The following is a 14,082-nucleotide window of genomic DNA, read 5'->3' on the forward strand; positions in this document are numbered from 1 at the left end:
CCAACTAAAGCAAACACTGATCTCCATGATGGTGGCTTAGAAATTGTGATTTTCTGCTTTGGTGATTCTGCTTGTTATCATCAGGTGTCTTCAATAATGCTCAATCATCACTCAATTTATCACTTAATTATCTTATTAACTTTAACACTTTTCAGTGTTCTTTTAACACTCTTATTTTAACACTTTAACACTCTGTTAATTTAACTCTGGAGTTTTTTTCTTAATTAAATGTCTAGATTTTTGTCATTTTAAAAAGTATATAGGAGAGCATTGTGGGTTTTCTAACTAGCATATAATTTTGTAATTTCCTTTTTTAAATGTACTTTTCGAAGAGTGACCACAAGACACTTGCCTGTTGCTCTTCAAAAAAACCATTCAATCCCTGTGCTTGCATATTCTTGTAAAGATCTCCTCCTTCACAATACTCCATCACAATGAAGAAGCGTCCAATAGCTTCATCTGAATAAATAAATATTCACATAATGAATAATACAATGCAATAGATAATAAATTAAATGCACAGTATGTAGAATTTTCACTGCTAGAGGTCGCCTTTTCAAATCAAAGGTGTAGCTTGATGATGCTGAGTTTGAGCACATAATCTTGGGATATGTCGTCTTCACCTCACAGCCGGTGAAAAAGAATCGGGACGAGACTTGGGCAGAAATGATGTTCATGGATGAGATTATTAACGTTACTGTAGTATGAAGAAGAACAGGGCGAGTGATGTGAGAGGATGTTAGGCCGCTGGAGTGATTGCTAATGAGAGCTTGCCAAAAACTGGATTTATTTAATCAAAATACAGTAAAAACAGTAATTTTGTGAAACATTATTACAAATTAAAATAGCTGTTTTCTATGTGAATATATAGTAAAGTGTAATTTATTCCAGTGGTCAAAGCTGAATTTGATAATATTGATAATAATCAGAAATGTTTCTTGAGCAGCAAATCAGAATGATTTCTGAAGGATCATGTGACACTGAAGACTGGAGTAATGATGCTGAAAATTCAGCTTTGATTACATTTTATTGTACATTTTATTGTACATAGAAAACAGCTATTTTAAATTGTTATTTCACAATATTACTGTTTTTTATTGCATTTTTTAATTAAATAAATCCAGCCTTGGTGAGAAGAGGAGACTTCTTTCAAAAACATTAACCAATTGTAATGTTTCCAAACTTTTGATGGGTACTGTATATTTTCTGCCTTATTCTGTGATATATATATATTTTTACATTGTATAAAATCCATGAGGACTTAAAGTGTTTGTAGTACATAAACCAATCATAAAATTGTCAAAGCCTAAAATATTGGAAAAACTATTATAGATATTGGTTATTGTAAAGCAGTGTATTTGATTTCTTATTAAAAGCAAATAGACTTTGAATTCAAAGTAATAAAATAATAATAAAAATAAAATCTGTCAATTAGATAAAGGTCAGATAAAACTGACATTTCTGTCCCCCTCACTTCTGAAACGATGGATACGCCCGTTAGATACATTTGAGTGAGTTGCTTCCGAGCGAACACTCTGAGACACTTGTTGCACACTACAGTAAGTTAGATTGATTTTAGAATATCATACTAATAAATGATGGATGGCTTGTGCTGATAAATGGCATGCATGCAATTAAATGCAAACGTATTGGGTGATGGAGAAAATGTTGTATTATACTGTTACTAAAAATAAAGATCTGCAAAGATCAAGGGTATGACGCCATTGATAGGGGACGCACAGACAGTCGGACACATTCATGTCAAAAATTGCTTATTTCTTTGGACTTAAACATTCTTGGAAACATTTGGGATAATGTACGCACACAAGTCAACAAAATATATAACACTGTTCAAGTGTTTTTTGGATATTTTCATCCAAAAATCTTACATATTATGCCTTTAATAGCTGTATTTTAGAATCTTTATCTGCAGATTATATCTTTATTTCAGATATGATGATCATCGGATATTTAGGGTTTCCAGATTTTATTCATAGATTTTTTTGTGCCTCATCTTACACAGAACATTTTCACTAGTAATTTGACTAATTTACTTTAAGACAAATGTTGTTATAAATTCAACTAATTTACATTCAGGCAAAAGATGTTATAAATTTAGAATGAAAGAACACTGGCTCTTTCTAAAACTAAAACAAACCCACCTTCAAATGATTCCTCATAATCAACAATATATGGATGCTTCAGACTTCTCAAGATCTTGACTTCCTCTTTGATTCTGTCCAGATCTAACTTCTGAGAGGCACAATTTTCATTCACTGTTATGATTAAAAAATGCCACAAGCAAATCGCATAATAAAATAGAAGATGTCATTATGGCGAATGCTTTAGTAAACTTCAGAAAAATACACTTACATCTCTGTAGTTGATCTCTTTGACTGCATAGAAATTTCCCTCTTTGCTCTGCACCAGAAATGCTATTCCTGAAACTCCTCGTCCAAGTTCTTCTATTTTGGTGTATTCTTGTGTTTTTAACACTCCTAAAACCAAGATTTAATTTTTAAATTACTGTACTAATTATATCAGCAGTTACTGAATCAACATCTGACTCATGGAATATTGTAGTATTTATTATGAATGATTTCATTTTTTTTTTTTTTATGTGCCCTAATAATCTTTATTTAAAACAACGTCCCCTCCCTCTTGCAATGAAATCTAATTTCTTCCCTGATGACGTTTACTGACAGGAAGGTGGGGCAACCTGTCACTCACATGTTCACATGCAAAATCCCCAGTGTTAAATTAACACCCCTCAGTGTACATAAAAGTAACACTGAAGCAGTGTTAAAGTTAATGAGATAATTAGTGATTAATTATGTGATTAGTGATTAGTGATTAATGATTAATGATGACTGACAATTAGTGGCGACACCTCATCTTAATAATCATTGAAGGAAATATGTTAAAGAATGTTTTATGGAATGTTTCATTTCACATCACCATGATAGAGGTCAGTGTTTGCTTTAGTTGACCCTTTACTTTTTAATGTTAGTCTCTGCCTGCTTTAACTTTGTTTATAAAGCACATTTGTTATGGCAAGAGAAAATGTGATAATGACATTATCATCCTGCAATGTCCTGATTCACTGATGTCATTCAGAGTCTAAATCTCTGACTATATACTTGATGTGCAGCTTTAATATTTTTTAATAATTGTTATCCTGTGCTTTTACAACTTGAAATCCAACAACATGAAGGATTTCAAAAATACATTAGGAACTGAAGTTTCAGTGTTTAAACACACACAGGCATCAAGAATCAGCATCTGATTCTCAAGAACGGTGATGATAAATAAATACAAGCTACTGTCACAACAAAACAACAGCAAAATAAAAGCAAACACAAACAATGAAAATTACAGGACAGTTCAGCTGCATAATTTATTCATGCAGCAATGCATGATGGGAGCCATGGATGAGTTTTGATTGGTGGCTCCCATCATGCACTGCAACATGAAGCACTTTGTTTGATTGTCACCATTGTTGAGGGTCATGTGCTGATTCTTGATGTCTGTGTGTGTTTTTAAAAAACTTTAGATTATGAAAGCTCTGCTGGAGCTCAAGCGGTAACATCAAAGATTTACTGTAATTAAAAATTAATAAAACATCTACATAACCAGTTAATAACACTGATTGTAACCAGTGAATCAGACCATTCTATGATGATAATGTCATCATCAAAACACAACCATCGTGTCCTGGCCTGCATTTCCCAAAGCTACACAAACATAAGTTCACCCAGATCACCCAGATTCTCTGACCATAACAAATGTGCTTTAGAAACACGAAGTTGGAGCAGCCAGAGAAAAACTAATATTAAAAAGCAAAGGATCAAGAGCCCAACTAAAACACTGATCTCCATCATGGTAATTCGAAACTTGAAACTCGAAACATTCATTTTCATTTCAATTTCATGTTAATCTTGAGTACCTATAGAGTAGTATAACATCCTTCATATCGCTGAAAAGTGTTTAGTTTTATCAGATTTAAAAAAAGATACATACGGTGTACCGAGTCTTTCCAAAAACAGCCGAGCTCCTGGAGGCGTGCCGTGTGAGTGGAGATAGAGTGACGAGCTGTCACAAGCACATGCAGTTTTGTCTAGAGATCGTCTACAAGCTATCAATGGTCAGCTAAATAAATATTTTTAAACACACACAATACACCATCGCATTATCCATGGATAACTTTTGAATCACTATAATGAATATAGCGTATGAATGATGAATAATGAATTTATTAATTCACAATGTTTGTATTGTTTACATTATATGCACTCAGGCACCTATAGCTGAGAAAACAGACATTTGAAGCAGTTTTACTCTCCACCTGCTGACTCATGACCGGGGTCATTACCTCTGTGACCACTCCATCTCTCAGTTTCAAACAATCTGTAAATCCAGTGCTGAACTGGGCCTTGTTTATGAAACCGTAAGCGCCGATCCTGAGGGCTCGAGCAGCCACGGAAAAACACGAGATATTCTCCATTCATTTTAACCAATAAAAACTTGACTGCAACCATCGGTTTCTATGGTTATTGTAATGACAAATATCGAGAGCGCATCAATGTAATGCATGAGAACAAAACTCTCAGCTCCACTTAATGCAGGATCTTTGGGAAGCAAGGTCATCTTTCCCTCACAACCAAAAACACACTTCTTTGGTAAAATTGTTGATTTCGTGCAGTCCTGTGACCTGTGCAGCGCTGCCGACGACTTCTACTCTTCTACTTCAACTCTTTAACAGTGTAAATAAGTCAGAATGCATGAAATTGCATAATACCCCCTTTAACATCTAAACATCTGTCAATTCTCAGTAAGAACTTTTGTTGATGTATGACAGAAATAAACAAAACTGGTTAATAATAAGTGTAATAATGTTTGGTTTTTGGTTTTTTTGAAGCTTTGATTGTGTTTATAGTGTGCAATATAACATGTGTTCATGTTTCGCGTGTAAAAAAAACAGTATTTTTCACATAATTTACTTATCTGTATACCGCTGTTTCCACTGTCATAAAAACGGGCTGATGACTTCCTTGTTCTATGAAGTCCCTCCTTCAGAAATACGTAATGAGTTCTGATTGTGCCAGCGGTTCCTGTGTTGTGATTCGACAGCAGTTTAGCGCATCTTGCCCGGAAAGGTCACGCCTCTTACCATAACGTGGAGATGCACGCGCTCAGTGTTATTGTAAACATGTCTTTAATTTTACCCTATCAATTTGAGCCGGAATCAGACCCGGTGATTGGACTGCGGGATGAAAATAACAGCGCTTCGACGACATGGCGACAAACACACTCTACAAACGCAACTCTTGTGTATTCCTGTGGGCGGAGGTTAGTCAAAAAACTGTTTTAGTGACGTCATTAAAGAAGGAAGTAGAGGGATGTAGTCCAAACTGGCAGTTCGATGTAGGCGACTTCTGTTAAATAAAATATCTCGCTTGGCATTGAACTTTGAGCTTTAAAATTTTACAGATTTTATTTATACTCTAACAACAACATTACACACTAACTAAAGTTTGAAACATGGGATCACGAAGAACGGGACCTTTAATGGCTGGAGGTCAGTTGTAGCTTTTGTGTTTCTCTTTTTTCTCTTCTCTTTGTTTTTCTTTCCTTCAGTGATTCTGTTTATTATCATCAGGTGTCACCACTAATTGTCATTCATCACTTAATTAAAGACTAATTATCTCAGTAACTTCAGCACTGCTTCAGTGTTACTTTTAACACCTTGTAGTGTGGACACATATGTAAACGAGGGGGTGTTAATTTAACACTGGGGATTTTGCTGTGTGGGAATGTCCTGATCAAATCACAAAAATTGGGATTGGGGGCGATCAAGCATATTTTTAGGTGTACAGCCTACAGTCATTTATTTAAGGGCATTTCACACAGCACTTAACCCCGGTTTATCGTCATTCTAAACACTGTTTTTAACCCCAGGGTTATGTTAACCCTACATTGTGGTGCCAGTCATGTACAGTGTGAAACGATGCAGTGTCAGAATGTCAGTGTTGAGGAAGGTTACTTTCAAAAGTAATACATTACAATATTGTGTTACTCCCTAGAAAAGAAACTAGTTGCATTACTTAATTACTTTTAATAAAAAGTAATGTGTTACATTACTTTTGCTTTACATTTTCTCACCTGGGCTGGACTTTCTTGTTTGTTTTTCAATAACAAAAAAAAAAGGTTACATTTTGGCAAATGTTAATGCCCTTTCACATCCACTTATTTCTCTCAAAATGGGGACAGGAGAGCTGTCAGTCAATAAATGAGAAAAAGTAACAGATATTTTGTTGCAAATTGAAAAAAGTAATGCGTTACTTTACCGGTTACTTGAAAAAGTAATCTGATTTAATCTGATTACGTAACTCAAGTTACTTGTAATGCATTACCCCCAACACTATTTACAACTACACGCTTAGCAACCCACATAGCATGCAAGCTTGGCCCCAAGATGGCACTGCTGGCCTCTTGTCAGCAATGGCATGTAACCTGTCAGCCAGAGCTGGGCCATGTCTAACAATGATGGCACAGCATGAATGACGGGAAACAACATGAGGGCCGATTGTTGGTGGGAGGAATGTGGCCCAGATTAGTCTAGAGATAATCTGCTCCAAATCAGGATTGTGACCTTGGGCCAATTAAGTGCACTTTAATTTACATTCTTGTCTCTTCACTTTCTGTCTTATTACTTTACATACTCACGTGTTCTGCTTTCTTCAATCTTCAGGTTAGTGTTTTGTTCTGAATCAGTCATTTTAATGCTGTTAGGAAAACAGAAAAATACCTTAAAATACATTTAAAAAATACAAATACTCAAATTTAACATTTATATTTACAGTTAGTCATTTAGCAGAAGCTTTTCTCCAAAGTGCCTTACAAATAAGAAGAGTAGAGCAATCAACAGAAATGAAATATAAAAATGAAAAAAGCATTTTTTTGAAAATGCTTAAGTCTCAGCTGCTCTGATAGAGCAAGGCAGGTCATTCCACTGGCAGTGACAGACAAGGAGAAGGTCTGTGGGAGTGATTTGGTGCTCCTTTGGGATGGCACCACAACATGCCAGTCGCTTGCTGAATCCAAGCTTCTGGAGGCGCATAAGTCTGAAGTAGGTATAATGGTGGTTGTTCTGTAGGCAAACATCAGAGCCTTGAATTTGATGCAAGCAGCTATTGACAGCCAATGCAAACTGATGTAGAGAGGTGTGACATGCTCTTTTTGGCTCATTAAAGATCACTTGCTGCTGCATTCTGGATCAGTTGAAGAGGCTTGACAGTGCATGCTGGAAGGCCAGCCAAGAGAGCATTACAATAGTCCAGCCTGGATACAACAAGAGCTTGGACAAGAATTTGCGTGGAAGGCTCCGATAGGAATGGTCTAATCTTCCTGATGTTGTACAAGGCAAATCTGCAGGACCGGACCGTTGTAGCGATATGATCTGTGAAGCTTAAACAATTCAAATTCCAAGGTTCTTGGCTGTTCTGGAAGGAGTTATGGTTGACGAACCAAGATGAATGGAGAGGTTATGATGAAGTGTTGGGTTAGCACCGACCACAAGCAGTTCAGTCTTTGCTAGGTTGAGTTGAAGGTGGCTCTCAGGCAGGCTGCGATGTGAGCAGCAGTGGTAGAGTGGTGTGACATCAGTGATAGGAAAAAAACATGTTCCCGAATGACAGAACCTACCCACACAGCAAAAGGACTCCTTGGCGGATCCACTGCGGAGGTATCGCGCAGGCATGGAAAGTCCAGGGCTCAGAAAGTAAAAGTCCTGCCATATTTTTTTTCCACCCACTGAAGCGGTGTTAAAGTTAATGAGATAATTAAGTGATTAATTGAGTGATGATTGAGCATTACTGAAGACACCTGATGATAACAAGCAGAATCACCAAAGGAGAAAATCACAATTTTTAAGACACCATCACAGAGGTCAGGGTTTGCTTTAGATGGCTCTTGACCCTTGACTGTTTAACATTAGAATTTGTTTGGGCTGCTGTAACTGAGTTGTAACAGCCAGACAAGCAAAGAGAAAAGATGGTCAGGTAACGTTGGTTATGTTTTCAAATAATCATTATTTAATCTGAATCACTGAACTCATTTAGAGTCCAATCTCTGAGTTAGATTTACATTATTGATTACAGCAGAACTGTGATTCTACAGCAGAAGATCCAGTTTTCTTCAAAATAATTCAAAAGTTTCATCAAAAGTTGTTGTTAGAAAAAAAAGGTTCTTACTTAGACACACAGAGATCAAGAATCATCCTGTGAATCTCAACAATGGTGAGAATAATTAAGCATGTTGCAGTGCATTCTGGGAGCCACCAATCAAAATTCATCCACGGCTCCCATCATGCATTGCTGCATGAATAAATTATGAGCTGAATTGTCTTAGTAATTTCTTTATTCTCACTATTTAAATTTTGCTGTTTTCTGTGACTTTTTAGTAGCTTGTTTTCTAATGTTCAGAGTTGATCAGTTTATCAGAATATGTTGCTTGTCACCGTTGTTGAGATTCACAGGCTGATTCTTGATGTCTGTGTGTGCCTAAAAAAAGGATTTTTTTTTTTTTTTTTGGATCAGAACAACTTTTAACCTCTTAACTGTCACGATCCCGCTGGCGGGATGCCTCTCAGCCAGCACACCCATGTAGGGCCCACATGGTTTAGCCCAGATGAAATGAACACTGTTCAGAGTGCACACTACACACTAATGTAACACTGAATCAGTGTTGGATTTAATGAGATAATTAAGTAATTAATTGAGTGATGATTGAGAATTAATGAAGATAGCTGCTGTTAACAAGAAGAATGAACGAAAGAAAGAGAAACAACAAGAACAAAAAAAATCGAAACACTAGAACTAGAACTGACTTCAGCCGCAGCCTTAGATGAAATCAACTGAAGATAAAAGACATTAAATCTCTCCAGATCTCAGCAGAGGATTAAACAACTCCATATACAGAAGCTCTTATTGAGAATTAAGAGACAGTTTTTTGTTGTTGATGTTTTATTGATTTTTTTTTATGTTACCATCATGGTGATCAGAGGTTACTTTAGTTGAGTAGTTTGACTTGTTTTTATAATGTCAGGGTTTCTCTGGCTGCTGTAACTGAATTAGTTATGGCAAGAAAAACAAGAGAAAACACAATCTGATGCTGTGTCTGCTTCATGATAAGAATGTGATCTCTGCGCAGTGGCTTAATTCACTGATCTTATAACTGAGCTTAATATGAGCAATATCTTACTAACTGTGTTTTAATGTGATTCATGTAAAAATCCAGCAGTGTTTTAATCAGAAAATCTGAATGAGTTTTAAAAAAGATTGTATACCAAACACTTTTAACTACAGTGAGATTTACTCACAAACATACATCAAGAATCAGCGCATGAATCTCAACAATGGTGACATGCTTAATGCTGCAATGTATTCTTTTTTGCATGATGCACCCAGAATGCATTGTGGCATGAAGCATGTCACCATTGTTGAGATTCATACGCTGATTGTAGATGTCTGTGTGTGAGGAAGTTTTGCCGGAGTTTTAAAGTGTTTAGTGTACAATGTGTTTTAAAATTCATTCAGCTTTTCTGACTAAAGCAGTTTTATCATTGTATTTCTGGAAGAATCAACACAAACTAAACATTTTATTCATATAAAGCTCAGTCATTAGATCAGTGAAATAAGCCGCTACATGACAGTTATGTTCTTATCATAAAGCAGCTGATCATATTTTCTCTTGTCATTGTTGCCATAACAAACAGCTACAACAGACACAGAAAAACTAACACTAAAAAAGTTAAGAGTAAAACTGCCTAACTAAAGCAACGACTGACCTCGATCACGGTGACATCAAACCAAACTATTATTTTCAACAAATCATCAACATCTAAACCTCTGGTAATTCTCAATAAGATTATCTTCAGTTGATTTCATCGAAGGCTGTGGCTGAAGTCGTAGTTCTTGTTGTTTCTCTGTCCTTCAGTGATTCTGCTCATTATCACCTAATTATCTCATTAACTCCAAGACCAATTCAGTGTTACATTTAATAGCCTATAGTGTTTACACTGAGTAGTGTTCATTTCATCTGGGCTAAACCATGTGCTAAACAAGGGTGTGTTGGTTGGGAGGCGCCCGACCAGTGGGACTGTGACAGTTAAGGGGTTAAGAAATCGTTCATATTTTATTGATAAAACTGATCTTCTGTAGAGTCACAGTGCTGCTGTAATCAATAATGTAAATCTAACTCAGAGATTGGGCTCTAAATGAGTTCAGATCAAATAATGATTATATAAAGACATAACCAACACCACCTAACCATCTTTTCTCTTTGCTTGTCTGGCTGTTACAACTCAGTTACAGCAGCCCAAACAAATTCCAATATTAAAAAGTCAAGGGTCAAGAGCCCAACTAAAGCAAACCATGACCTCTGTGATGGTAACTTAAAAATTGTGATTTTCTCCTTTGGTGATTCTGCTTGTTATCATCAGGTGTCTTCAATAATGCTCAATCATCACTCAATTAATCACTTATTTATCTCATTAACTTTAACAGCGCTTCAGCGGGTGAAAAAAAAAATATAGCAGGACTTTTACTTTCTGACCCCTGGACTATACACCTCTGCCGCGAACGGACCCGTATCGGAGTCCACTTGCGCGCAGTGACGGATCCGCAACGAAGGCGGATCACGGACCCGCCTTGGCTCCGCGCTGCATCCGCGATTAAAACCTTACCTCCGCGGTTTGGGACCCGCAAATTGATACAACCGTTACAGTAAAGGCGCGTGCGCGTGCGCGTCCGCGGATCCGACATGAGTCCGCTCAAGACCCGCTGATTGACAGTAGAATTTATGGCGTCGCCCGGAGGCGGATCTGATCCTCTGGGCGGCGTCAAAACGAATGTGACAGTCACGCGGATTTGGCGACTTGAATGCGGATCCGCCTAGGAGTCCCCTGCTGTGTGGGTTCCCATAACACCTGATGTACTCACTACATCATAACAAGAATGGCATCTACGCTAATATTAGTCTCTTTCTGTTTATTCCGAGGTTTACCGCAGCCTGCCAGATTCAGACCGTATCCAGATGAGATGGGGGCCTGCACCTGGATATGATGATAACGCAGCCCTGACGTTTCTCAGTGGGAAAGGTGTCATTTAAGCGGAACTTAAAGTAATAATTAAGAATTTTTTAAAAGAATATATATTGTGAAAAGCGCTATATAAATGAAGATGACTTGACTTGACTACACTGTCAGAAATAGGGGTACATCAGGAGTCCATTTCTGTCCCCCAAGGTACAATCTACACTAACGTAACCCATAGGGCTTATTATTGGACCTCAAGGTACATGTTTGTGCTTTTTTGAGGGTCAAAAAGGTACATATATTTTCCCAAGCATTAAAAGGTACATATATGTACCGTTTCTTTTAAAGGTTAAGGTACAATATCAAGAGACAGCCTCTGCTAAGCCTTTTTTTTTTTTTTGTAAAAGTTGTTGTTTAAAGATTTTAATGATATATCATTAAAATCTGTAAACAACAATTTAAAAAAAATAAAAAATTCCCGGGTCCATCTTGCCAGGTGTTTAAAAAGTAACACTGAAGCGGTGTTAAAGTTAATGAGATAATTGATTGATGATTGAGTGATGATTGACAATTAGTGGAGACACCTGATGTTAATAAGCAGAATCACTGAAGGAAAGAGAAAAAAGGTGTTAATGTTTTATGGAATGATTCATTTCAAGTCACCATGAAAGAGGTCAGCGTTTGCTTTAGTTGGGCTCTTGACTCTTTACCTTTTATTATTAATTTTTCTCTGGCTGTTTCAACTTTGTGTTTATAAAGCACATTTGTAATGGTTAGAAAATCCAGCAGATCCTTGCCACAATATAATTTGATGATGATTTTAATCTTTGTTTAGAGTCTAAATCTCGGACTGTGTGCTTGTTTTTTTTAGCTTCAGTGTTAGTGACTGTAGTCCTATGATTTTACAGCTTGAGATCCAACAGCAGGATGACTTTTTTTTTTTAATAATAATACATTATGAACTGAAGCTTCAATGTTTAACCTCTTAACTGTCACGATCCCGCTGGCGGGATGCCTCTCAGCCAGCACACCCATGTAGGGCCCACATGGTTTAGCCCAGATGAAATGAACATTGTTCAGAGTGCACACTACACACTAATGTAACACTGAATCAGTGTTGGATTTAATGAGATAATTAAGTAATTAATTGAGTGATGATTGAGAATTAATGAAGATAGCTGCTGTTAACAAGAAGAATGAACGAAAGAAAGAGAAACAACAAGAACAAAAAAAATCGAAACACTAGAACTACAACTGACTTCAACCGCAGCCTTAGATGAAATCAACTGAAGATAAAAGACATTAAATCTCTCCAGATCTCAGCAGAGGATTAAACAACTCCATATACAGAAGCTCTTATTGAGAATTAAGAGAGAGCTTTTTTTGTTGATGATGTTTTATTGATTTTTTTTTATGTTACCATCATGGTGATCAGAGTTTACTTTAGTTGAGTAGTTTGACTTGTTTTTATAATGTCAGGGTTTCTCTGGCTGCTGTAACTGAATTAGTTATGGCAAGAAAAACAAGAGAAAATGCAATCAGATGCTGTGTCTGCTTCATGATAAAAATATAATCACTGCGCAGTGGCTTAATTCACTGATCTTATAACTGAATTTAATATGAGCAATATCTTACTAACTGTGTTTTAATGTGATTCATGTAAAAATCCAGCAGTGTTTTAATCAGAAAATCTGAATGAGTTTTAAAACAGATGGTACACTAAGCACTTTGAACTACAGTGAGTTTCACTCACAAACATACATCAAGAATCAGCGCATGAATCTCAACAATGGTGACATGCTTAATGCTGCAATGTATTCTTTTTTGCATGATGCACCCAGAATGCATTGTGGCATGAAGCATGTCACCATTGTTGAGATTCATACGCTGATTGTAGATGTCTGTGTGTGAGGAAGTTTTGCCAGAGTTTTAAAGTGTTTAGTGTACAATGCGTTTTAAAATTCATTCAGCTTTTCTGACTAAAACAGTTTTATCATTGTATTTCTAGAAGAATCAACACAAACTAAACATTTATTCATATAAAGCTCAGTCATTAGATCAGTGAAATAAGCCGCTACATGACAGTTATGTTCTTATCATAAAGCAGCTGATCATATTTTCTCTTGTCATTGTTGCCATAACAAACAGCTACAACAGACACAGAAAAACTAACACTAAAAAAGTTAAGAGTAAAACTGCCTAACTAAAGCAACGACTGACCTCGATCACGGTGACATCAAACCAAACTATTATTTTCAACAAATCATCAACATCTAAACCTCTGGTAATTCTCAATAAGAGCTTCTGTAGACGTGTGACAGAAATAAAGTCAGTCTGGTTAGTGATAAGTGAAGCTGGTAATGCTGTTTGTGGAGTTGTTGAATCAGATCTTCAGTGATTTAATGTCTTTTATCTTCAATTGATTTCATCGAAGGCTGTGACTGAAGTTGTAGTTCTTGTTGTTTCTCTGTTCTTCAGTGATTCTCCTCATTATCATCTAATTATCTCATTAAATTAAGACCAATTCAGTGTTACATTTAATAGCCTGTAGTATTCACACTGAGTAGTGTTCATTTCATCTGGGCTAAACCATGTGCTAAACAAGAGTGTGCTGGTTGGGAGGCGCCCGACCAGTGGGACTGTGACAGTTAAGGGGTTAAACACACACAGACATCAAGAATCAGCATGTGATTCTCAAGAACGGTGACGATAAATAAATACAAAATACTGACAAACAGATCAACTCTGAACATCACAAAACAAGCTACTGTCACAACAAAACAACAGAAAAATAAAGCAAACATGAACAATCTACGAAAATTACAGGACAATTCAGCTGCATAATTTATTCATGCAGCAATGCATGATGGGAGCCATGGATGAGTTTTGATTGGTGGCTCCCATCATGCACTGCAACATGAAGCACTTTGTTTGATTGTCACCATTGTTGAGGGTCATATGCTGATTCTTGATGTCTGTGTGTGTTT

General features: G+C 36.6%; 1 protein-coding gene across 1 annotated transcript in view; it reads right to left on the bottom strand.

Moving 5' to 3' along the window:
• The window catches only part of LOC125261687 (serine/threonine-protein kinase Nek2-like), a 37,465-nt gene that overhangs the window by 17,109 nt on the left and 6,274 nt on the right, over positions 1-14,082 (bottom strand). Inside the window, exons 3-6 of the mRNA XM_048180246.1 lie at positions 6,727-6,785; positions 2,374-2,498; positions 2,163-2,253; positions 353-459 (exon numbers count right to left, since the gene is read on the bottom strand). Coding sequence (XP_048036203.1) covers positions 353-459; positions 2,163-2,253; positions 2,374-2,498; positions 6,727-6,778 — 375 coding nt within the window. The 5' untranslated portion in view covers positions 6,779-6,785. The remainder of the gene's footprint in view (positions 1-352; positions 460-2,162; positions 2,254-2,373; positions 2,499-6,726; positions 6,786-14,082) is intronic.

Source organism: Megalobrama amblycephala, unplaced genomic scaffold, assembly GCF_018812025.1.
Source record: "Megalobrama amblycephala isolate DHTTF-2021 unplaced genomic scaffold, ASM1881202v1 scaffold463, whole genome shotgun sequence".
In the NCBI taxonomy this organism is placed as follows: domain Eukaryota; kingdom Metazoa; phylum Chordata; class Actinopteri; order Cypriniformes; family Xenocyprididae; genus Megalobrama; species Megalobrama amblycephala.